Below are 26,153 nucleotides of genomic sequence, written 5' to 3'. Positions count from 1 at the left end.
TTTGGGGCCAGTTTGAGACTGTACGGGGCTATTTGGGGTCGGTTTGGGACCATTCTGGGCAGTTTGGGCCCGTCTGGGGTCGGTTCGGGGCCATTCGAGACCGGTTCTGGGCAGTTGGGGGTCGGTTCTGGGCAGTTCGGGGCCGGTTCGGGGCGGTTCGGGCTCGTTCGGGGTCGGTTCGGTGCCGGTTCTGGGCAGTTCGAGGCCGGTTCGGGCCCGTTCGGGGTCGGTTCTGGGCAGTTCGGGGCCGGTTCGGGGCGGTTCGGGCTCGTTCGGGGTCGGTTCTGTGCCGGTTCTGGGCAGTTCGGGGCCGGTTCGGGACAGTTCGGGCTCGTCCGGGGTCGGTTCTGTGCCGGTTCTGGGCAGTTCGGGGCAGTTCGGGGCCGGTTCGGGGCGGTTCGGGCTCGTTCGGGATCGGTTCTGTGCCGGTTCTGGGCAGTTCGAGGCCGGTTCGGGGCAGTTCGGGCTCGTCCGGGGTCGGTTCTGTGCCGGTTCTGGGCAGTTCGGGGCCGGTTCGGGGCAGTTCGGGGCCGGTTCGGGGCAGTTCGGGCTCGTTCGGGGTCGGTTGTATGCCGGTTCTGGGCAGTTCGGGGCCGGTTCTGGGCAGTTCGGGGTCGGTTCTGTGCCGGTTCTGGGCAGTTCGGGGCCGGTTCGGGGCGGTTCGGGCTCGTTCGGGGTCGGTTGTATGCCGGTTCTGGGCAGTTCGGGGCCGGTTCTGGGCAGTTCGGGGTCGGTTCTGTGCCGGTTCGGGGCCATTCGAGGCCGGTTCGGGCCCGTTCGGGTCCGTTCGGGCCGGGCCCGCGCACATGGCCCGGCCCGGGCACCGGGACCGCGCGTCCCGCCCGCGCCCCAGGCCCCGCCCCCGGCCCCGCCCCTCACCCGTAGCGCGCCCTCCCATTGGTCCGCGCCTTCCCTGTGCCGCGCTCCGATTGGCCGCCTCCCGCGAGCCCCGCGGGCCCGTGGGCGGAAGCGGCGCTACGGCGGCCGCGGAGGGTCCCTCCCGCGCGCGCGCCCCCGGCCGTGTGGAAGCGGCCGCGCCGCGCTGCCCGCCCGGGATGCGGCCCCGGCGGCCGGGCCGGGCATGAGGCACGGCGGGGGCAGCACCGGCACCGGCACCGACCGCTCCCGGGCACCGGCGGGGCTCCTCCTCGGTGAGCGGGGGCGGCGGGACGGGGGGGGAGCGCCGGGCGGTGCCCCCCGCGCCGCCCCGGGGCTGCGGTTTGGGTGCGGGGTTGGGGGCTTGGCTCTGTCCTGGGGGGGCTTGGCGGGATCCTGGAGGGTTTTGGGGTCCAGGAGGTGGTTTTTAGGGTCCAGGGGTGGTTTGATGTTTGTAGTCAGATGTTTGGATCCTGAGATTTTGGGATCCAGGCGTTGCTTGGTGGGATCCTGGAGGTTTTTGGGTCCAGGAATTGGTTTTTAGGGTCCAGGGGATGTTTGGAGTCCGGTATTGGGATTTCGGATCCAGAGGTTGATTAGTGGGATCCTTGAGGTTTTTGGGTCCAAGAACTGTTTTTTAGGGTCCAGGGGTTGTTTGGAATCAGATGTTGGGATCCTGGAGGTTTTTGGGTCCAGGAATTGGTTTTTAGGGTCCAGGGGTTGTTTGGAATTAGATGTTGGGATTCTGGAGGTTTTGGGATCCAGGCGTTGCGTGGTGGGATCCTGGAGGTTTTTGGGTCCAAGAACTGTTTTTTTTGGGTCCAGGGTTTGTTGGGAGTCGGAGGTTGAGATCCTGGAGATTTTGGGATCCAGAGGCTGGGTGGTGGGATCCTGGAGATTTTGGGATTCAGAAACTGTTTTTTTTGGGTCCAGGGGTTGTTTGGAGTCAGCTGTTGGGTCCTGGAGGTTTTGGGGTCCAGGAGCTGTTTTTCGGGCTCCAGGGGGTGTTTGTAGTCAGATGTTTGGATCCTGAGATTTTGGGATCCAGGCGTTGCTTGGTGGGATCCTGGAGGCTTTTGGGTCCAGGAATTGGTTTTTAGGGTCCAGGGGATGTTTGGAGTCCGATGTTGGGATTTCGGATCCAGAGGTTGATTGGTGGGATCATGGAGGTTTTGGGATCCAGGCGTTGCGTGGTGGGATCCTGGAGGTTTTTGGGTCCAAGAACTGTCTTTTAGGGTCCAGGGGTTGTTTGGAGTCAGATGTTGGGATTCTGGAGGTTTTGGGATCCAGACGTTGCGTGGTGGGATCCTGGAGATTTTTGGGTCCAGGAATTGGTTTTTAGGGTCCAGGGTTTGTTGGGAGTCGGAGGTTGAGATCCTGGAGATTTTTGGGTCCAGGAATTGGTTTTTAGGGTCCAGGAGTTGTTTGGAGTCAGATGTTGGGATTCTGGAGGTTTTGGGATCCAGACGTTGCTTGGTGGGATCCTGGAGATTTTGGGATCCAGAAGCTGTTTTTTTTTGGTCCAGGGGTTGTTTGGAGTCAGATGTTGGGATTCTGGAGGTTTCTGGGTCCAGGAACTGTTTTTTGGGATCCAGGTTATGTTTGGAGTCAGATGTTGGGATTCTGGAGGTTTTGGGATCCAGACGTTGCTTGGTGGGATCCTGGAGATTTTGGGATCCAGGAATTGTTTTTTTTGATCCAGGGTTTGTTGGGAGTTGGAGGTTGAGATCCTGGCGATTTTGGGATCCAGATGCTGGGTGGTGGGATGTAGGACCTTTTTTAGGTGCAGGAATTGCTCGTTTGGGTCTAGGAGCTGTTCAAATCCAGGGATTGCTCAGTGGAATCCTGGAGTTTGTTTGGGTCCAGGTGTTGCTTGGTGAGACCAGGAAATTTTTGGGTGCAGAAATTGACTGTTTGGGTTCATGGCTGACTGGGTGGGATGCAGGGAATCTTTGGGTGCAGGAGATTTTTGGGTGCAGGTCTTTGTCTGGATCCAGGGTTTGGTTATTTGGCTCCAAGGGCTGCTTGGATCCAATGGCTGCTGGGTTTTTGTTTGGTTGTTTTTTGTTGTTTTTTTTAATTCTTCACCACTATTATTTTTTTTTTCATCCTCCTGCACTCCCCTGTCTGAACTGGGTGGATTCCTGCCCACATCAATAGGGGAGGCAGAGGAGAAAGTATGCAAATCCTGCAAATCCTGCTTTTTAGTTGGTGTTCTCTGGTACACACACACACATCCCATACCTGTATTCCACCCCCAGCACCCTCCCTTCCTCTCCATCCCCAAAAATCCCCAGCAGGGCTGGACACCGTCCAGAGCTGGGTTTGATTTTTAAGTGCTGAATTCATGTTTTGGCTGGATTTTTTTTGGAGGAGCAGCTCCTGAGCGAGGCAGGGGTTTGCTTTGGAGGCTCTGGCTGTTTTTGGGATTTCTCACCTGGCCCATCCCTCTGCCTGACACGGGGATTTCGCCTGGGCTGTTTATTTTTAGGGTCTCTGGGCCTGTTTGCAGGGAAGAGTTGTTCCATCACCATGGCAACGGGGCTGAGTGTACCATAAACATTGTTCCAGGGGAGCTTTTCCAGCTGAAATCTGATTTCCTTTTCACCATCCAGAAGGAATTTAAACCTGGGATTTTTTATGGGAGGAGGGGTTATTCCTGCTCTGAATTAGGGCTGATTTTCCTTCCAGCAGAGGGATTGTGCCTGTGCAAGCCAATTTAATCTGCTGTTGGTAAACACTCGGCCCAGATGAGGAGGAAGTGAGTGTAATCTCCTTAGGAGCTTCCAGGAAATCAGAGTTTTTATGGAACAATCCCAGCAGGGTCACAAACCCATCAAAGGATTTTTGGTTTTGAAGTTTCCCATTCCCTCTGTGTGTCTTAAACCTTTCCTTCTCATATCTTAAACAACAAAAAAAAGAGTTAGGAAAGGAATAATGCTGATCCAAGGGTGGAAAATCAGGGAAATGAGGTCTGTCCATAATCAGGGGTGGGATGTCAGACAGGGATGAAGGAGCAGAGGGGTTGTAGCAGCTGCAGGAATTACACAGAGAGGGCTCTAAAATCCCCTTTTTCCCCCTGTTTTCCCTCAGGTTGAACATTAAAAGTCAGGTGTGATCCTCAAAACCGTATTTGATAACAAAAGGGGGCCTCTTTGTGTCAGGATTAAAATATTAAAATATCCCCAGAAAGCTGCTTGGCTCATCTGCTGCCAACCTGAGTCTGCAGCCCTGAGTCCCATGGAAATCCTGATGTCATTGTTGTCCTTCATGGTTTGTTCCTGATCTTGGCTAATTCAGAAAAGCAGGGAAGGCCAGAAAACACTGTGGAAAAACTGGAAAATAAAAAGAAAAATAAATATTTCTTTCTTAGGACTTAGAAGCTGAAACAGTTGGTTCCTAACCCCCCAAATATTTGATAAAAACACCTTACTTTCGTCTCAAGGGGCTCAATTTTTGAGCCGTGGAGACAAAATTTATTACAACATTTGTTTTGAGTTTAGGAAAAAAAAAAAAAAAGAGAGGCTTGGAGTGGGATTAGGTCAGGAAAACTCTGGAGCAGCTCTTATCATGAGGACATCCTTCAGCATTTCCTTCCAAGGAACTTCCTGCCTTGATAACCACGGCTTCTCCTTCACAATAATCTGATTTTCCTGCCTGGATTGGGAACAACAGTGCAGGCAATGCCAGAGGCAAGGGGAAAACAAGAATTTCTTGGAGTTTGGGGTGCTTTTTCCTTATTTTCCCTTGTTTGTTTGGTTTTTTTTTTGTTATTTATTAGAGATGGTTTGATTGGATTACTACTTGGAAAGCTGCCAGGGGTTGGAATTTTTTGAGGAGTGTAGATTTCTGCGTCTCTAGTTTGAATTCCTTGTTTAATTGCTTTATTTTATACATTTTAAGAGGCTTTTACCTGGCATTTCACCTGAGTGTGCTCTGGAAAAGGACTCAAATCCCTGCTATGCTTCCCACCACGTCAGGGTGTGGAGTTTTGGACAGTAGGTTTGTGGATTTTTTGGTGGTTTTTTGGGGGTTTTTTTGACAGTAGGCTCTTTCTAAAATTAATTCAAATTGATAAAATCCTAAAAGTACCGGTTGAGGTGAATCACAGCCCCAGGAGCTGGAAAAGCTTTTCGGAAAGGTTTATTAGGAATGGGACATTGCTGATGAAACTGGTTTTATTTTGATATCCATTTTAATTGGACACTTCATCATTACAATAAAAGCCATTTATTTATTAATTTATTTAATTGAACAAAGAAAAGGGGGAAATCCTGCTGAGGTTTTGAGGTTTTCACTGTGGCCTTGGGCCTGTGACCTCCAAAATTCTCCTTCACCCAAGTCTGTTTGTTTTCCACCAAGGCCTTGTGTCCACAGCGATGTTGCACAACAGAGCAGGAATTATTGGCTGCAGAATTCCTCCTGCTCGAGCACCCAAAGTGCTGAAAATCCCTGGGAATCGCTTTGGGGAGTGTGCTGCAATCACAACAAGCTCTGCTCTCCTGGATTTTCTTGGAATTTCATGGGTTTTCCTGGATTTTTTTCTGGAATTTCCTTGATTTTTCTGGAATTTCCTGGATTTTCTATGAACTTTTTTTGGATTTTCCTGGAATTTCCTGGATTTTTTTATTTTCTGGATTTTTTTTTCTGAATTTTCCTGGAATTTCCTGTATTTTCTTGCATTTTCTTGGATTTTCTTGCATTTTTTCTGGATTTTCCTGGAATTTCCAGGTGGATTTTCCTGAAATTGAAGCCTTGATTTGCTCACCTGCACCATGAGCATCCCCAGACCTGTTGCTGCCTTTATTCCCATTTTTATTTTGGGCCCAGGAGCCGTTCCTGTGTCTCCCTGCGTTTTTGGGGCCTTTTTTTGGGCTGTCCCCTGGGTGTGACACTGGGGACAGCTCAGCCCTGCTGGGGATGGTTTTGCTGTGTGCCTGGGACATCCTTCCTTTCCTCCGGGCCTTTCTTTCCTGTCTGGGGGCCTGACAAGGCTTTTTTTATTTATTTTTTTTTTATTCAGCCCATCTGCAGAAGTCATCAGGCTGCAGATGCTGCTGCAGCAAATGGAGGTGAAAGATTATTGGGGATTATTTGGTGTCGAGTCAAAGCACAGGAAATCTGCCAGAAGACCTCGAAGGAGGGGGTTAGGACAGGCCTAAACCCCCCTAATCCTGCCTTAACTCCCTTCCCAGGGCGTGCAGAAGGAGCACAGAGAGTGAATATTTGGATTTTCCTAAACCCTGTGATTGCTGCCTCCCATTCTCAGGAAAAGCCGAGCCTCCAGGCCCTGTAACCCCACAGAGGGCAAGGCACAAATCCCAAATCCTGGCTTTTCTGGATAAACCCATGCCAAAGCCCAGCAGAGGAGAGGCTCAGGTTTTTTGGGAGCTCTGTGCCAAAGCCTGGCAGCTCCTGCTGAACTCCCAGGGTCACCCGTAGGCGTCGGGAGAAGATCTCAAGACAATAATAGTGCTCTATTTTAGCTGCCTCATTACAAAGCAGAGCTGCCCTCTGCCTCTAGCAACTATTTTTTCCTCCTGCTCACATGGTGCAGGAAGGGAAAGGCTCTCAGGTTCATTCCCTTTTCTCTTTTCCTTTCTCCACGGGCTCTTAGGAGGGAGCAGAACCTTCACCTGTCGGAATCTGAGGTATTGATGATTCTGAGATTGTAGAAAGTCTCTGTCTGTCAGCCCCGCTGCCAAAGCAGAAGCCATAATTAGTTTGTGCTGATTTTCAAGGTTGTTTATTCTGTTTATCTCTAACATGTTCTGCTGCCCTGCCGCAGCTCTGTCCTGCAGGGCAGCGTGTGGGGCTCTGCCCTCAGTGGGATGGTACAAACATTAAATACCACAAACTACCTGTGCTGGATTTACAATAACGTTCCAATATCTGTCACCTACGTTGGACAGTGTGTCCCCAGCCTGAACCAACAGAAAAATGCCAACACCACAGTGAAACATGGAGGGCATGAAGAAGGAGAAAAAGGACAAGGCACACCCAATTTCCTCCATCTTGTCCCCTTTGGACCCCTCATCTAGAATCCTAAAATTTTACTTTTGCACCCGTGCCACACTTAAATATTACTTATATCAAACACTCAGAGCTGGTAATTCATGCTGTAAGATTGAAAACTCTTTTCCATGGGCAGAGATCACAGCCAGTGTCTCTGGGGGCTCTGTCCAGGGGGGTTCCTGACCCCTGCCAGGGTCCCAGGGCAGCCAGAGGGAAGCCCTGGGTTCCCACATTCACCCAGGGATGTTTAGCAGTTATTATTGGTGTGCTCATCCTGGAGGAAAACCGTTGGGTTTAGGATGGGTTTTTGTGCTGCTGGAGGGCTGTGAGAGGAGGAGAGTGGGGCTGTTGGAGGAAATTTTAAAAGTTGAAATGCTGTTTGCAAACTGAGAGAACATTTCACCCTTGGTCATGTAGAGCAGGGGGGTCTTGAGCCACTTTTCATCCCTGTTGGTGCCAAGGGAAAGGCTGAGGAAAGGCAGCAGCTGCCTCCTGCCCTGAGTGTTGGAGAAGGAAAAAACCTTTTCCCCACATTTGGTGGTGCTCAGCTCACCTGTGCTGGTTTTAATTTTACATCTTGTGTGATGGATTTTTTTATATTCTGCTTTTTTTTTTTTCCTGGAAAAACAAGGATTTGTTTTGAGGATTTTTTTGTAGTTTTCTGCTCTGGTACTAAAGTTAAATGAGACACAACATTGTCTCCTGATACATGTTGGACTTTCCCAGCTAAGAGCTCTCTCCTGGACTCTGAAGGGGCAAAAATCCACATGTGTTCCCATTGCTTTGTCCAAGGTTGTTTTCTGGCCTTCCCTTTGGGTAGAACCTCCAGAAAAACTCCACATTCCCCATTTATTTGAATTTTCCATGAGGTTCCACTGCGGGATCTCCACCATTCCCTGCAGATGACTGCAGTGAATATTTAAGAAAGAGGAATATTCGTTCTGTTTTATGCAGTAAAACCCACCCATGAACAATTCCAGAAGGCTCTCTGCTCCTGTTCAGTGACAGCCAGGGAATCAGTGAGGCCTCTCCACCCTTTTCATGTTTCTGAGACAAGACTTTTCCAAGCTGGGGATGTGCCATGTGTCCTCTGAGTGACGGACAGAATCGTGACACGCCTGAAGCTGCAAATGCCAGAAACATCAGGAGGAACTTGATCAAAACTGCACTCCAGTACAGTCTGTAACTCTGGCTGATCCTGCCTGAGGATCCTTCCAGCTGGAAAATGCAGGATTGGAGCAGCGTGAACTCTTAACTTTGGTTAAGAGCTCCTCAGAACGACTTAGCTCATCTCTGGGAAAGGTGTTTTTTTTTGTTTTTGTTTTTTTTTTCCTGTTTGTTTTTTAATATCTAGTATTTTCCATCATTTTGGCCACTCTTTGTGTGCTGTTTCACAGAACTTCGTGCTGCTCTGTGCATCTCCAGCTGGGTTCCAGCCCAGCTGTGACCTGAGCAGCAAAGCTTGGCTTGGGTCAGCTTGGAATTAACAGCAAGGTGGAACTTCCTCAAAGGAAGCAGCCTCATTAAATAACTCCAGTTCAATTCTGGAATGAAAGCTGCGTGGATTTTTAGCAGGAGGGGTGAGGGGAAAAGAAAAAAAGCCTTTGCCAGTGTGAAATCCTGTTGCTAATCTGATTTCCACGTTGCATCAGTTTGGTGCAGTGCTCCCAGAGTGCTGGAGATGAACGCAGCGTGGGAATAATCACTCAGCTTCGTTTGCCTGCTCTGCTGAGCACATCTCAGGGCTCTGACAGCTCTGCTGGGTGGCAGAACCAAGTCCTCGTGCTCTCCGTGCCACCACGTGTGGCTGCATCATCCCGTGCAGAACGAGGCACACCGTTCCCAGGCTGGGGTGCTGGGGGCAAATGGCAACAGCAGCCGGTCCTGGAAGGGTTTTTAGGGGTTTGCCTGGTCCCTAAATCCTGTATGGACCAGCTGGCACGGCGCAGAGCAGTGTGAGAAGAGTCTGGAAGCACGGCCTCCAGTTTCTTCGAGTGCTGAGCAATTAATTTGGGCAAGCAGGGAGTTGTACGTGTGCAGTAATTAACAGGGAAAGCACCTCGGGCCAATCTAACGAGGGGGGTGTGGGTGTCCTATACTTTGAGATTGTTCCACCTAATTGCAGCAATTTACCTGCCTGGATCGATGTCCATCAGCCCGTGTGCCATGAGGCAGGGATTCTGCACCAGGGCTGAAATGCCACAGTGCCCAAAAAGGTGCCATGCCTCGGGGCACCTCAATTTCCCCCCAAAGCCCTGTGTGAACTGTCAGCTCTAATCCTGTCCCAGGGCTCCCTGAGTGCTCAGCCTCTCCCCTGGACACCGTTCCCTTCCTTATATAGGGCTGGCTAAGTGCTGGGCATAATGAGATTGGAATAAAAGGCTTTGGGAGCACGGATGAGCTGGCAGGGCGGGCTGGATCCCTGTGTACACAGCACATCGACCAGCAGCAGCCTGCTCCTGCTCCCCGAGGCCTTGATGCCTTTGCTTTGGAGCTTGAAATTAGTGTTTGAATATCAAACTCACCCAGATGGAACCCCTAGACATCCTTTACTTAAGGGAAAAAATATCGTGGTTATGTGTCAGAATCTGTGCTATTGATGATTCCGAGACTGTAGAAAGTCTCTGTCTTTCAGCCCCACTGCCAAAGAAAAAGTCATAATTTGTCTCTGCTGATTTTCAAAGTTGTTTATTCTGTTTATCTCTACCATGTTCTGCTGCCCTGCCGCAGCTCTGTCCTGCAGGGCAGCGTGTGGGGCTCTGCCCTCAGTGGGATGGTACAAACATTAAATACCACAAACTACCTGTGCTGGATTTACAATAACGTGCCAATATCTGTCACCTACGTTGGACAGTGTGTCCCCAGCCTGAACCAACAGAAAAATGCCAACACCACAGTGAAACATGGAGGGCATGAAGAAGGAGAAAAAGGACAAGACACACCCAATTTCCTCCATCTTGTCCCCTTTGGACCCCTCATCTAGAAACCTAAAATTTTACTTTTGCACCCGTGCCACACTTAATTATTGCTTATATCAAACACTCAGAGCTTGTAATTCATCCTGTAAGATTGAAAACTCTTTTCCATGGCCAGAGATCACAGCCAGTGTCTCTGGGGGCTCTGTCCAGGGGGGTTCCTGACCCCTGCCAGGGTCCCAGACTTGCCAGGGCAGCCAGAGGGAATCCCTGTATTCCCACAGTTATGTATATCCAGTGTTATTCACTACCCCAGAGCGTTTTTTCTTGTTTTTATTTCGCAGGAAGAATTTTAAGCTGTGTTAATTAAACAGTTCTGGACTAAGAGAATCTATAGAGGTGCTGAATTAATATTTTGCCTGGTTAAATTCACACTGTATCTAATCCAGAATGATGAGTGTTCTGTTAAAAATATTTGTGGAAATACTCTTTGGTGTAGTCATAAATGGTTGAGGTGAAATGTTATGTGCCTGGTCTGTCCTTGATGAATTTATGCATCAACAACTTTGGAGCAAATATCAGTCCTAGAAAGTCCCAGCCTAAATCATTGACGTGGGTAAGACGTGGCAGGAGTGGAGAGCCAAGCAAAGGCAGTGTTTGGAAAAGAAAGATTTGAAGGGAGATTGGGGTGATTGAGAGGCTGGAATGAAAACTGAGGGGAAATGGAGTTGTTTTGGCTCTGGCATCTTCCTGGAGCTTTGCAGTTCCTGGCTGAGCTGTGTTCCCTCCGAGGCGGGAGCAGGAAAGGAGGAGGTGAGGGGGTGGTTTGATCCCTACCTGGGTGTACCTGAGCTCTTTCTCACAAAGCAGCACAAGCTGGAGTGGGTGAACATGGAACAACTTGGAAACATTTTTTTTTTGGGGCTAGTGACTCACTGCAACTTACCCAAAGTGACCTGATTTAGTTAAATGAGGCTAAATATAACCCATGTGAAAAGTACTGACATGTGGGAGGAGACGCCAGAGTTGGCACTCAGCCCCTCAGTTCTGCAGGGAACATCTTTCACGACTGGTGACTAATAATTTTTTTACTCTTGCTGGCTTTGGAAATAACAATCCTTGCTCCATCCCCCCCCAGCCCCCTCTTTGTAGGGAAATGCTCCGGGCTTAACCTTCCTTTTGAATTGCAGCTCTCTGCTATGGACAGTGCCATCACCCTGTGGCAGTTCCTCCTCCAGCTGCTCCAAGAGCCCCAGAACAAGAACATCATCTGCTGGACCTCCAACGACGGGGAATTCAAGCTGCTGCAGGCAGAGGAGGTGGCCAGGCTCTGGGGGATCCGCAAGAACAAGCCCAGCATGAACTATGATAAACTCAGCCGGGCGCTGCGCTACTACTACGTGAAGGTAGGCTGGGAATGCTGCTCCAATCCTCGTCCCTCTCAGCTGAGGAGTTCGGTTTCCTCCTCCTCCCAGGGAGGGGTGGCACTGCTGTGCCTCTGCCAGGCTGAAGGAAGTTGGGCTGCTTTGTTTAAAGGTGTTGGGTTGGTTTTTTAAATTTTTATCCTTCCACTGTTTCCTCCTCGCTGGTTGTTTTGGGAGGTTCTGGTGGCTTGGTGCAAGAAGTGTTGGCTTGGTGTCTTTGCTAATATAAATTTGCCTTTGGATCTTAATTCCCCTTCCAAAAATATACACCCTTGAAAGGGTTAAAATCCAGGTAAAGGATGATGTTGGAGCACGTGAATATTTCCCCACTTTCAGATCTTTTTGCAGCTTTCTCTTTATATTTATTTCTTCCAAAATAAGCATTTTTCAGCCCTAAATATTTTTATTTTCTCTGTGTATTCAGAATGTCACCTTTAGTTTGACCACTGTTTTCAGCCCAGCAGAGTAAGAAGCCTTTGTTTATCCAACATCTTCGAGTCTCACCTTTGTTTTCCCTTTATCCCACGACTGCTGGTGTGTGAGTGGAGCAGATAAAAATAACCCCCAGTTTCTGAGGAGCCTCAGCCTGGAGCAGGTGGGAGGGTGCTGCTGTTCCTTACTGAGTGCCACAAATCTGCCTCGGTACTGAGAGATCTCAGCAGCAATCAGGGAGTGATAAATAAGGATAATTCCAAGTCCAAAGTGTGTGTGGCATTTCGCTGAGGAGCAAAACAAGTTTGACAGATGCAGTTCTGTGGTATTGAAATAACTGATTAGCCTGCATTCTGCTGACGAGTTCAGCTGCTTATTTTCCTTTATTATCATCTTATTAAGAATAGTGGTTTGATTTGAAGTGCAAGCTCTCACTTCTGCAGTCCTGGAGAAACCCTTTAGCAAGTTCTTCTGTTAAATTACCAGTAGTGTACCCAGCTGATGGGGCTAATGGGCATTTTGTCATGTTAAACAGGATTTCTTAGCAGTTTTTAGGCTGTTTTTAGTATGTTTCATGTCAGGTTAAGCTCACCTGTTGCAGTGTTTTGTCTGCCAGCTCTGGGAGCAGAACTGGAACACTCAGGGTGTTTTTAAAACAGGAAAAGAAGAAACATTCTTCTTTTCTTTTTTTTTTTTTTTTGGCTGAAAGATTACCAACTTTAATTCCTCTGCCTATTTTAGGCAGTGTTTGTAGGAAGAAAATTAATCTGAAGAAAGGTCTAAATATACTTTGTCTTCTTCCCCTCAGAATATCATTAAGAAGGTGAATGGAAAGAAGTTCGTGTACAAATTCGTGTCGTACCCGGAGATCCTGAACATGGATCCGCTGGTGGTGGGCCGGATCGAGGGGGACCCCGAAATGCCCGGCTTTGGGGAGGTGACCAGCGCCCCCAAGGACGTGGAAAACTGTGGGAAGGAGAAATCCCAGTCCTGTGCTAAAGCCTCCAGCCGCAACGACTACATCCACTCAGGCCTCTACTCCTCCTTCACCCTCAACTCCCTCAACTCCTCCAGCGTGAAGCTCTTCAGGTCCATCAAGATCGAGAACCCGGCCGAGAAGCTGGCGGAGAAGAAACCTCAGGACCCCACTCCCTCTGTCATCAAATTTGTCACCATGCCCTCCAAAAAACCTCCCTCTGCCCCCCTGGTCTCCACCACCTCGGCGGTGGCTGTCACCTCCACGGCTTCTGCCGCCCCGGCCGTGTCCTCCTCGCTTCCCCTGGGCTCTGAGGAGACTCTGCAGAGCCTGGAGACGCTCGTCCTGCCCAAGCTGAGCGTCCCCGAAGCTCCTCCAGCACCTTTGCCAAACCTGAGCACCAGCTTCACCCCGACCCCGCCCATGGCCTCGGTGTCTCCTGCCCTCCAGGTGCCCTCCACGCCCCCCTCGCCGCCCCTCAGCTCCAACCCCGACCTGGACATTGACACGGACATCGAATCTGTGGCTTCCCAGCAGCTGGAGCAGGCTCAGAGCCTCCAGCACCAATCCCCAGAGCCCAAAGAGCAGCAGGATTCAGCTGGGCTGGAGAAGGAATTTGCCAATCACCTCTCCAGATCGAAAAAACCCAAAGGGCTGGAGCTGGCTCCCACTCTGGTCATCACGGGCAGCGATCCGAGTCCTCTGGGCATCCTCAGTCCTTCCCTCCCAACTGCTTCTCTTACTCCAGCACTTTTCTCTCAGGTGACCAAATTCCCTTCAATTCCCTCAATTCCCTTCCTGGTTTCTTTTTTCTTTTTTTTTTTTTTGTTTTTAACTAACAATAGTGATGATGTTATGCTCGAAAACAGCAAGTGGAAAATTAACAGTTCATTGTATGCGGAGATTTGAAACTCAGGGTGTCACTCCCTGGTTGTTTTTTTTTTAATCAAACACAAATTTGGTGTTAACTCACCCCAAAGTGTGCCCAGGTGCTGGGCATGCACACAGAGCTGGCATGTGGAGGCAAAACCCAAACCAGCTCCAGCAGGATTTTGTAAACCTTGCCAGGAGGATCCTGAATTATTCCTGAACCCTGCCCCAAAATCCTTCAGCTGGGCCTGAAAATCCTTCATTATTCCTAAACCCTGCCTCAAAATCCTTCAGCTGGGCCTGAAAATCCTTCATTATTCCTAAACCCTGCCCCAAAATCCTTCAGCTGGGCCTGAAAATCCTTCATTTTTCCTAAACCCTGCCCCAAAATCCTTAATTTCTCCTAAACCCTGCCCCAAAATCCTTCAGCTGGGCCTGAAAATCCTTCATTTTTCCTGAACCCTGCCCCAAAATCCTTCAGCTGGGCCTGAAAATCCTTCATTTTTCCTAAACCCTGCCCCAAAATCCTTCATTTCTCCTAAACCCTGCCCCAAAATCCTTCAGCTGGGCCCGAAAATCCTTCATTATTCCTAAACCCTGCCTCAAAATCCTTCAGCTGGGCCTGAAAATCCTTCATTTTTCCTGAACCCTGCCCCAAAATCCTTCAGCTGGGCCTGAAAATCCTTCATTTTTCCTGAACCCTGCCCCAAAATCCTTCATTTTTCCTGAACCCTGCCCCAAAATCCTTCAGCTGGGCCTGAAAATCCTTCAAAAGCAGCCCCACAGAGGTGTCTGCTGAGCTTGTTTTTGCTCATTTAGTAACATTTAGTTAAAGCCAAACTCTTGTGAGCGAGCAGCAATAAGAGCAGCTGCTTAATTTGGTTGTTATCTTTGTGTGGGAAAGGAAAGCTTTCATGTCTCTTGGAAAACTTGGAAGAGAAGTGGATCCAGCAGGGCTGTTAAATCATTCTGTATCTCTGTAATCTCTGCCCTGCAATAAATTGGAATTAGAATGAGACCATGGGGGAGCTGCTGGTTGAAAACTGGAAGGCTGAAGACAGGGGAAAAGTCAAAAAAACCCCAAAATCCAAGTGGAGTTTTCTTTTGGCACCCCGGGAAGTGCTTGGCTGGTGAGCCTGGAATATCCAGGAGCTGGATGGAAACTCCTTTTGTTGTTGCTGGCATTGTCAGTGGCACCAGGAGCTCCCGTTGGTTTTTATTTTCCTTTTTAAATCCCAGAATCCCACTTTTCCCGAGTGCTGGAGTGGAGGAGGAGCTGCTCTGCTGGGGCTTCCAGCAGGATTTTGGGGGAAAAAAGGGATGGATGGGGCTGGCAGGGAGGAGGAGGAGCAGCAGGAAGGAGGGAATGGGAGTTCCTGGCAGCTGAGGGGGTGTTGTGGCTGGAATTCCATGGGAAAGGATGGAATTTCACGGGAAAGGCTGGAATTCCATGTCAAGGGCTGGATTTGCAGGGGAAAGGCTGAAATTTCCATGCTGGGATTCTGTGGGAAGGGCTGGATTTCCCTGCTGGAATTCCATGGGAAGGGCTGGAATTCCACAGGAAAGGCTGGAATTCCATGGGAAAAGCTTGAATTCTGTGGGGAAGGGCTGGATTTCCATTGGAAAGGCTGGGATTCCACGAGGAAGACTGGAATTCCGTGGGAAAGGCTGGATTTCCGTGGGAAAGGCTGGAATTCCATGGGAAGGGCTGGATTTGCAGGGGAAAGGCTGAAATTTCCATGCTGGGATTCTGTGAGGGAAGGCTGGAATTCCACGAGGAACACTGGAATTCTGTGGGAAAGGCTGGAATTCCATGGAGAAAGGCTGAAATTCCATGGGGAAGTGCTGGAATTCCATGGGAAAGGCTGGAATTACATGGGAGGGGCTGGATTTGCAGGGGAAAGGCTGAAATTTCCATGCTGGGATTCTGTGGGAAGGGCAGGAATTCCGTGGGGAAAGGCTGTATTTACATGGGAAGGGCTGGGATTCCAGGGGAAGGCTGGAATTTTCCTACTGGAATTCCACGAGGAAGACTGGAATTCCATGGGAAAGGCTGGAATTCTGTGGGAAAGGCTGGATTTCCATGGGAAGGGCAGGAATTCCGTGGGGAAATGCTGGAATTCTGTGGGAAAGGCTGGAATTCCACAGGAAAGGCTGTATTTCCATGGGAAGGGCTGGGATTCCAGGGGAAAGGCTGGAATTTTCCTACTGGAATTCCACAAGGAAGACTGGAATTCCATGGGAAAGGCTGGGATTCTGTGGGAAAGGCTGGATTTCCATGGGAGAGGCTGGTATTCCACAGGAAAGGCTGGATTTCCATGGGAAAGGCTGGAATTCCGTGGGGAAAGGCTGGAATTTTCCTACTGGAATAGCACAAGGAAGACTGGAATTCCATGGGAAAGGCTGGGATTCTGTGGGAAAGGCTGGATTTCCATGGGAAGGGCTGGAATTCCATGGGAAGGGCTGGATTTGCAGGGGAAAGGCTGGAATTTTCCTACTGGAATACCATGAGGAAGACTGGAATTCCATGGGAAAGGCTGGAATTCTGTGGGAAAGGCTGGATTTCCATGGGAAGGGCAGGAATTCTGTGGGGAAATGCTGGAATTCCATGGGGAAAGGCTGGTATTCCATGGGAAAGGCTGGATTTCCGTGGGAAGGGCTGGGATTCCAGGGGAAAGGCTGGAATTTTCCTACTGGAATACCACAAGGAAGACTGGAATTCCACTGAAAAGGCTGTAATTCCATGGAAAAGACTGGAATTCCGTGGCAAAAAGCGCTCACAGGTGTTTTCCCTGCCTTTCCAGACTCCCATCCTGCTGACCCCCAGCCCGCTGCTCTCCAGCATCCACTTCTGGAGCACGCTGAGCCCCGTGGCCCCGCTCAGCCCTGCCCGCCTGCAAGGTGCTAACACCCTCTTCCAGGTCAGTTTTCCCAGGGATTCCCAGCCCCTTCCCCTTATTCCCAATATTTACAGCCAAAATAACACAGGAGTTGTTGGTTCCCACCCCTTTGCAGGCGTTGATTTTAGTTTTTTGGGGTTTTTTTTTTACCCGTTTTTGTTTCAGGGTGTTGTAAATCGTGGGAAAACGCCAGTCGCTTGGTTTTTAAAATTTAATAATAATTTTAAAAGTTTAATAATAATGCAGTTAGAGTAATAAAGTTTAGAGTGAGGACAATTACAAGACAATAAAAAGCAAAGAATTACGGATGTTTGGATGCTCTTGGACACCGAGTCACTAAAAGCATCCCATGTGAACAACGGAATAACTTTAAAAGCAATACCTGTTGCATATTCATATATCTCATATATTATGCATAAATTCCTTGCAAATTAAGAATTTTTCTGGTTTTTGTCAATTTCTCCTTTATCCTGGTGGTTCCAAAAAGATGGAAGAATAATTGTCTTTATGATAATTAGGCTGCAACTTTTTATGGGTCCCCTTTTGCTACCATTTCTGTGTGAAAAGTTTCTTGATTATCTCAAATTCTGTACCACAGAGTTTCTATTTTAATGTTAAGTTGTAACCTAAAACTACATTTATCACACTACTTAAGAGAATTAATACAGCATAACTTTCTAACATTGCACATATAATATTCAATTTGCGAAAAGCCAATCATAAAATCTGCATTTTTCACATAAATGTTGGTGTTTCAGGGGTGGTTGAGATTTACAGCACCACAGGCTGCTTTAGACAGAGATTATTTTTCTTTTTTAGGTCTCTTCTTCCTGTAAAAATTTCCTCCCCATAACTTTTTTTTTTTTTAATGGTTGGGATTTTCCTCAGTTTTGAAATTTTCCACCCTATCGGTCGTTCCAATCATTCCTGATGAAAAACATGAATTAATCTCACAGCTGATGAGGAGAAAGAGTGCGTGTTTGATCTCTGTGATGACGTGTGGCAAAGTTTTTGATGATTTTTATGGAAGAAATCCATAAAATTCCTGCCTGTGAGGCTGGTGAGGACGTGGCAGAGTTGCCCAGAGAAGCTGTGGCTGCTCTTGGATCCCTGGAAGTGTCCAAGGCCTGGGTTTTTTTGGTTTTTTTTTACTGTATAGGACAAAAATCCACAATATTTAAGGAAAAAACCCCTCCTTTAATTGTAATTCTCATGTTTTCCCCTCACACTTCCATTCTGGTGTTGGAATTACCGCTCTGCCATTGGAATCACCACATTTGCTGCCTGAATTTGCTGAGACGAGGGGTAGAATTGAACCCAATTTCATTTAAATTTTCATTTCATCCCATTGAAACGAAAGAATTTAATGAAATCTGGGTTGGGATCTGTCATCTCCATGGAGATGAAGGAAGTTCCTCGTCTGTGCCACGAGGATGGGGAATAAACAGGGAATTTCAGCCTGGAAACAGCTGCTCATTAACTGAGGGGCAATTAAACCCTTTTTTTCCTCACAACCCAGATTAAAATCACATTTTAATTAGAATGTGGGGCAGTGCTCAGCTCAGGGGTCACTGTGGCACCGCTTGGCATTAAAAAATAAATTAAAAGTGAGAGGCCACTTGAACTCTGGGGTGATTTTTCTTTGTTTTGTTGTTGCATTTGGGGTTCTTCTTTCCCTTTTTTATGCACAGATTCTGAAGCAGCATGAATTGAAATGTTTTTTTGGCATTAAAAAAGAAATCAAAAGTGAGAAGCCAAAAGCATCCTTGAACTCTGGGGTGGATTTTCTTTATTTTGTTGTTGCATTTGGGTTTTTTTTGAGCACAGATACTGGAGGAGCAGTAAATTTAAATGTTTATTTGTCCCACAGCTTGGCATTAAAAAGTAAAAGTGAGAAGCCAAGAGCATCCTTGCACTCTGGGGTGGATTTTCTTTGTTTTATTGTTGCATTTGGGGTTTTTTTTTCCCCCTTTTTTTATGCAGAGATGCTGGAGGAGCATGAATTGAAATATTTTTTGGCATTAAAAAAGAAATTAAAAGTGAGAAGCCAAGAGCATCCTTGAACTCTGGGGTGGATTTTCTTTATTTTGTTGTTGCATTTGGTGGGATTTTTTTGGGTTTTTTTTTGTGCACAGGTACTGGAGGAGCAGTGAATTGAAATGTTTTTTAGTGGAATCTCTTGGCATTAAAAATAATTAAAAGTGAGAACCAAGAGCATCCTTGAACTCTGGGATCACTTTTCTTTGTTTTGTTGTTGCATTTGGGGTTTTTTTTTGTGCACAGATACTGGAGGAGCATGAATTCAAATGTTTTTTTTGCATTAAAAAAGAAATCAAAAGTGAGAAGCCAAGAGCATCCTTGAACTCTGGGGTGGATTTTCTTTATTTTGTTGTTACATTTGGGGTTTTTTTTGCTGTTTTTTGTGCACAGATACTGGAGCAGCATGAATTGAAGTGTTTTTTGTGACAATTCTTGTTTTATCTCTCAGTTCCCATCAGTGCTGAACAGTCACGGCCCATTTACGCTGTCGGGACTGGATGGACCCTCCACCCCCGGCCCCTTTTCCCCGGATCTCCAGAAGACATAGCACATGGAATTCCTGGAATTCCTGCGAAAGGACACCGTGGGACACTTCCCTTCAACCACACCTTTTTTTTAAAGCGAGCAGTTTGTAATTCCACAGAGATTCTCCACAGTTGTTGCCATTCCCGGATCAAAAAGAAAAAAAAAAAAAAAACACAAAAAACCATTTTTTTTTTGCAAAAATTCCCCCCTTTTTTGGAAGAACCCAGGTTGGGAATGTATATGCAAACGCCTTAATAGGAGCTGCAGCTCCAGTCTCTTCTCCTCCTCGGTTTGGAAGGTTTTTTCCCACCTGTCCAAAAGGAATTTTGGGTGGTGTTGGAGCAACTGAGTCTGCAGCAAACAGCACCGGAGGAGGCTTTTCTATGTGACTCTTGGAAAAACAAACAAACAAAACCCTCTGTTCTTCTGCTTCCTGTGCTCAGCAAGGAGAAGCCTGGATCCTGATGGAAGCTGGCATTCCAGGAAAAATTGGGGAATGAATTTTGGGGTGTGTGCTGTCGGCTCTGCCCCCGGGGGCACCAGAACTTGTGCAGCAACAAAAGCAGCCGGGGCTTTTCTGCTGCCCTTCTCACTTTTTATTTTTTCCTTTTTCTTTGCAAGGATTTTTTTTTTCGAGGATTTATTCCAAGTTTATGTCCAGGACAATTCTGTGGAGCCCCTGGGAGAAGAGGTGGGGCTGGATTTTGGATGTTTCCCCGCCCTCCTTCCCTTCCCTTCCCCATGGACAGTTGGGATCAGCTCCTCTCACTTCTCACACAATTTGAATGCTGGAGTCCAAACATTTCTTGTGCCAGAGCCTGGGAGCTCCCTGCTGGATCAGCAGGATGGCAGCAGGATTTTCCCTGCACTTTTGGAGGGTTTTCCTTGGGTTTTTGGGGGATTTTCCTTGGGTTTTTAGGGGAGGTTGCTGCCTGACCTGCAATTCCAGGGCCCAGCAGGGTGAGTGAGAACAGCAACATCCCAGCATTTAGTGTTGCTCCTCTTTTCTCCACAATTTTGGGAAAGCTTCCTGCTTTTCCCCACGTGGAAAATCTCCTCTTCTGCTGTCTTTTACCCCAGGTTTTGCAGTGGAGCTGTTGATTTATTTTTTTTGGAGGGAGCACTGACCCCAAAGCAGGCTGAGGGGTTCCACGGGGTTCAGCCTGGTGGTAAATCTGCTTTCACCTCCTTGGTGTCCTGGATTAAAAATGCAGAATTGTTCTCCAGAGCCGTTATTGGAGGTGAGGTGGAATTTGTGTAGGTGGATTTTTACACCTCAGGTGGCCTTGTAAGAAAATTGAGGGGTGGGAAACACGAGAGCTGCTCCTCTCTCAGCCCCTCAGCTTGGCTGTGTTGGGCTGTGGGTCTGTGTCCTTCCAATTTGAGTCGTCTGATGTCAGGCAGCAACTTCTGGGTGTGAGTTGGGGGTGTCAGAGGATCTTCCCCATAAAATATTCCCAGAAAAACAGATGGAGACATCTCTTTCCTTCAGCATCCTGCGAGCTGCCACGAGCAGAGGAAGATTTTCCCCTCTCCAGCACGAGGAGCTGACAGTGTTTGCTGTAAATACTGCACCTATTCCACGGATAAGTGGTGAACTCAAACTTTTCCAGAGGTTTTTTTGTTTTTTTCCCTTCTGCCACTTTTGCAGGCTTGGAATTCCCTTTAAAGCCACAACAAACACCCAGGACTTTTCTTTTCCTGCAGTGATGTTCCCTTTCTATATCCTGCCATTGAGATACAGAAAAAAAAAACCACTTTTGTGTGTTCCTGACGTGACACCTGGGACAGGTGGGTGGAACAGAGTCGCTTTTTTTTGGGCATTGTTCACCTGCCCAGGGGAAAAGTGGGAGAAAAAATATTCCTTTTTCAGGTGGAGAAGCAGGGAGTGAGCTCATGGAGTGACCTGTCTTCCTGTTGGCTCCTGTCAGAGGCAAAAAAATGCTTCACATTTAGACATCAGCAGATGCAGGAGGAAATTCCTGCGCCAGCAGCTCTTAAAATGTGCAATATTGACCTTTTGTTTTAATTTAATTTTTATTTTTGACATGCAGAAGCGAAGCTGCAGGTGATCATGAAGAGCAGGCATCTGGAATTTATTTTTTTTTTTGCTTTTTTGGAGCCTGCTCTGGGAAATTTTCTAGAGTTATGTATAAATAGCAGCACTTTGGTTGGTTCAGGTTGGCCAATTTTATGCCTACCAAATATGTGGACTTTTGACATTTGCAGGCTGGGATTTGAATTGAAAATTCATGAATGATGAGCACTAAAAACTTGCAATTTAATTGCTTCCCTTTCCCCCTTGTTCCCCTGTGGAGAAAAGCCAAGTTTAGCTGTTGAAAAATTTGTGCACTTAATTCTTTGTGAGCTTTTATGGCTTTGGGCAGAGGGTCAAGCCCAAAAAAAAATATTATTTGTGGGCTCCTGCTCCTCTCCAAGAAGCTTCCCAAAATTGCTGTGCCGCAGAGAATCCAGGTTTTCCTGTGGGAATGCTGAGTTTTTGTGGAATGAGAAGATTGAATTCCCTGGATGGGAAAGTTTCCACCAGGTAAAAAACCCCAAAAAAATCAGAATGAGAAGCTCAGGAGGGAAAGCTGATGGAAAAGGGAGAGGAGCAGCTTTTGCTGCCTTTTCTCCACTGCAATTTTCAGGTCACTGAAAATTATTTCAGGAAATAAAGGGAATATTTCCTTGTGCATGTGCTGCCTGCCAGGGAGCTGCCAGCTTTTCCTGGCTCGCATTCCTGACAGAGCCTCCCTGTCAGCTGCTGGTTCTTTAGGTCACTTCAGGAGCACTTTTTGTGCAGCTCCTTGTTTTTAATTTAACTTAGGGCAGGTGGGGTTAGAGTAGATTCTGTTTTAGTTCTGTACCGTGGTGATTAAAAAAAAAAAAAAAAAATTAAAAATGCAGCATTAGAGAAGCTTTTTTTCCCCTTAGGTTCCTGTTGCTGGAGTAGCTTTGGTTTTGTGGAATTCTTGGTGATTTTTGCATCAGTTCGTTCCTGGCTGGCTTGGGTTGTGTGGAAGGTCAAAGCATTTGGAAGGAAAAGAACAAAAAGAGTTTGGTAGAGGACAGACAAGAATCCAGCATCCTCCCCAGCTTCTGGAGATGGGAATAAATCCCGAAAATTCAAAAATCTGGTAGGATTTAAGGGCATGGAAGCTGAATTTGTGTCTTGCTCCTGGGAATCTCTTGGTTTTTTGGGGTTTTTTTCCATGTGGAGCTGTTGTTTGGGATCCTGCATTTTCAGGGTTCCTGGCAGGAGCAGCCCGTGCCAGCAGGAAAATGGCCCATGGTTATGAAATCCTTGATTTTCTGTCTTCTCTGGGAAGGTGATCCTGGTAAAAAGAGGGGGATTCAGGAATTTTGGGGTTTTTTAGCAACAGCTTTAGGTTTAGAGCTTTGTTCCAGACCCGTCCTCAGCAGGGGATGCAGTTCCCTGCCCAGGTTTTGGCACATTCCGGCTCTGTGGTGGGAAAAGATAAAATTCCTGGAGTTGGACAATTCCTTCTTTTCACTTGGAGCCTCCCAAGGCTTCAGGACCTGTGGGATCTTTGGGATGATGGAGAACAGAAATGCTTTGCTCGGGATCATTTCCCCCTCTGACACATTTTCAAACCTCGGCTGTCTCACAAATGGAATATTTTGGGTTTTAAATGTTCATTCTGAGGGCAGTGGAGCTGCTGAGGTGCAGATCTCCCTTCCCCAGCTTCCCCCAGCCTGGGGAGCTGCATCCCTGTGGGATTCCCTGGAAATTCCAGCTGGGATGGGGGTGAAGGGCCCTGCTCCCCTCCTGGAGCTTTTCCTCCAGCTGAGCTCACAACCTGCAGCTCTGCCCCTCTCTTGTGGCTTTATTCATTTATCATTTATCATTTATTTCCCTTTTTTTTTTTTTTTTTTTTTTTTGGATTCCTCAGTGTTTAAGTCTGCCTGGAGCACACGTGGGTCATGCCTGGCAGGATGTGTTCCCAAAATTCCATATAAATATCCCCATCCTCCCTTGGAGCAGATTCTGCACTCCGCAGTCGCCGCTTTGAAATATTTCACACTCCCTTGGGAGGTTTTTTTTGGTTTTTTTTTTTCCCCCTTTTTTAACACTCAGACCCATCCTGCCCCAGCGTGCACTCGTGAGTTGCCAAAGGTTTGTGTTTTGACATTGTTGCTTTGCCACATCTGAAAAGAAAATAAGAAAATAAGTGTCTTAAATGTGTTTTGGAGTAGTTTTGTGTGCGTGGAACAAAATTTTGGGCTGGATTTCAGAGATTTCTGTGCTGAGGTTGTGCTGCAGGAGGTTTTCATCTCAAAGCAGGAGGAAATGACCCTTTGGAAATCAGGGATGTGAGTGGAGCCCATTGTAGAGCCCTTTTCAGCAGTGCTGTACCAATAACTGGAAGCTGTTGTTGTTTATTTTGATTTTTTTTTTCCTTTGGGGTGATTTTTCTGTGGTTTTTTGGAGCACTGTGCGTGATTCCCGGAGTGTGCTGTGTGCTGGGCTCCAATATTCCAACCCCTGGCTTTGCCCTCAGCTCCTTGGGATGTGTTTCTGGCTTGTTTTTTATTAATTTTTATTTTCCCCTAGCATGTCCTAACCCCCTCCAAGCTTTGAACCTAAAATTGTGTTGATTTTTAATTTCCTGTCGTCGTCGTTGTGCTGTTGTTCAGTTGCACAGAGTTTTTTTTTTCTATGTATAAAATACACTTTTGAAACGTTTTTCATTCTCCGTCAACAGGGTTGAGATTTATTCTTCGTAACTTTGAAAAATTCTGAAAATCCTTTGAAAAATTCCTTAAAATTCCCTTTTCCAACCTGTTTTGTAGCCTGTTGCAGTGTTACCAGATGGCCTTATGTACGTCACAGTGCTTTGTGATGGGTACAGTAGCACATTTAATGCTTCTTCCCCTCTGTTTTTAGAGCTGAGAAGTTGATTTGGAATAATAAAGTTGTGGGGAGAAGGGGAAAAAAAAAAAAGGGAAAAATTCTCGGGAAATGCAGTGGTCGTGTCCACGAAAGGAGATCAGGGCAGCTGGAATTCATCATCAAAAAATTAAAAAAAAAAAAAAAACCAAAAAAGGGAGAAAATTCCAGGGGAAAACAGCAGTCCTGTGTGAGATCAGGGCAGCTGGAATTCATCTGGGGGTGAATCCTTCTCCAGCAGGAATTTTGGGAGTCAGAATTCCCAGGAATCCTGGGAACCAGCACAGATCCAGCAGCTTCCCTGGGCTGGGCAGGGGCATTTTTTGTGTGTCTTGAAGGGATTTAAATAGATTTAAATCGATTTAAATCCATTTTTTAGCCACTGCAGCACCCCCATCCAGCTGTGTGCTGTTCCTGGAGTGCACATCTGGTTTGGGAAGGGGATTTTGGGGTGGGATCCTTGCTGGAATTTTCAGGCTGAGCTGCGTTCTTGGCAGTTTTTTGGGAGCTGGGAGCAGATCCCGAGCTCTGGAACTCTGGGCTGGATTTTTTTACCTTCCCCAGTTTGACCTTGCTGAGATTTTTCAGAACAATCAGGGGAAAAATCCCCTGAAAGGAGCAGAAAGGGGAACAATTCCAGTGGCTCTTTCCAGAACAGAGTTGCATTTTTTTTTCCTCTATAAATATATATATAAATATATATATATAAAGTACAAATTCATGAGGCAAAATCCCCTGAAAGAAGCAGAAAGGGGAACATTTCCAGTGGCTCTTTCCAGAACAGAGTTACTTTTTTTTTTCTCTATAAACATATATATATATAAATATATATATATATAAAGTACAAATTCAAGAGGCAAAATAACGTTGTAGTGAGTGTCTGAAACTTCCTGCACTGGAGACTTTTCTGGACAAGACAACTGTAAAAATCACCCCTCGTTTCCAGCTAGGTGACCCTGCCTGGGACAGAATTGCTTCTCAGTCTAACTTTTTTTATTTTTAAATACCTTATTAGAGTATTAATGCCATTGTGTTAAAAAAAAAAAAAATGCTGGTATGTAATGCAAGTACATAAATAGCCAAAGTTTTCAGTAATTGTTCAGTGTTACTAAATTTTGCTTTTATTTAACCTTCTGAGATAACATTTAGGAAGACCTTCAGCGTGTAAATCCTCCTGAAAATTCAAAGTATGAGCAACTGGATTAGGGCAGGGATGGAGTTGTTTGAGCACATTTCAGGTTTGAATACAAACAGGAGGCAAAAAGATGCAAAATTTCCTTTGCACTGTCCTGACACTTCAAAGTGACTCTTTGGGAATTGTTATTCAAACATCATGAAGGTCTTTCCTGAGAAATCAGGTGACTTTTTTCTATTGCTTCGATTTTTGTGCAAAAAAAAAAAAACAAAATAAAAATAAAAAAATCTATGTATTGCAATCTTTTTTTTTTTTTAATGGGGTGGGAATAGTTAAAGAAAACTATTTTATGTAAGAACTGACAGAGGGATTTTGCTTTGTATAATGCAAGCTGGCTTTAAAAAAAGCATTGTAGCAAATTCAAGTCAATCATATGTTAATAGTTATGTGCAACCAGACATGCAAAACAATTGTATTTTTTTAAATAAATATTTTTAACAAAGTTTCTGCTCATTTGACTGAGTTGTTTTTTGGGTTTTTTTTTACTTTCAGTAGAGAAAATAGAAAGTTACAGCTGCAGGGGATGTGATAAGCAGGGAGTTCATCAGACATTGAGGTAAAATGTATTTTAAAGTGTTTAGCTAAATCAGGTGCTATTTTGGTGAAAATCTCCTTAAAATAGGATTTTTATTCTCTCTAAGTAGCCAAAATGCAGATTGGAATTACCAAGCCAAATAAATGTGATGGTGGATTTTAACTGAGGACACATTGAGCAGCGTTTTATTTTTACCAAATCTGCCAGGACAGAATGAGAGAGATTTCAAAGCCCTGCTGTGCCACACACTGGGGCGATTCCTTCCCAAATTTTGGTGCTCATTTCGTGCTGGGAGGGGCTCAGGGAGGACAGACTGAGGGTTTATTTTGCTGTAAATGGGATTTTGCTCTCTGGGGGTGTTTTATTCCGGGTGATTTATTCTGGGCAGGTCCAGGAGATGAACACTGGCATCCTGTGGAGCTGGGGAAGAATTACAGCCTGAGTGGGGTTGGAGGGATTTAAATCGGCTGGAATTAAATCTCAGAAGGGTTTGGGGTGGCAGCAGCTTCAAAACCTCCTCATTCCATGGGCAGGG

General features: G+C 46.8%; 1 protein-coding gene across 1 annotated transcript; it reads left to right on the top strand.

Annotated features, from left to right (window-relative positions):
- The first annotated feature begins 1,005 nt into the window (after positions 1-1,005).
- On the top strand, positions 1,006-23,942 carry ELK4 (ETS transcription factor ELK4). The gene is made up of 5 exons (XM_030291866.4): positions 1,006-1,151; positions 10,997-11,212; positions 12,471-13,400; positions 16,313-16,429; positions 18,897-23,942. The coding sequence occupies exons 2-5, from the start codon at positions 11,006-11,008 to the stop codon at positions 18,993-18,995; spliced, it is 1,353 nt and encodes a 450-aa protein (XP_030147726.1). The 5' UTR covers positions 1,006-1,151; positions 10,997-11,005; the 3' UTR covers positions 18,996-23,942.
- Positions 23,943-26,153: the final 2,211 nt, after the last annotated feature.

Source organism: Taeniopygia guttata, chromosome 26 (assembly GCF_048771995.1).
Source record: "Taeniopygia guttata chromosome 26, bTaeGut7.mat, whole genome shotgun sequence".
NCBI lineage: Eukaryota > Metazoa > Chordata > Aves > Passeriformes > Estrildidae > Taeniopygia > Taeniopygia guttata.
This window is presented reverse-complemented; position numbering and strand designations above follow the sequence as displayed.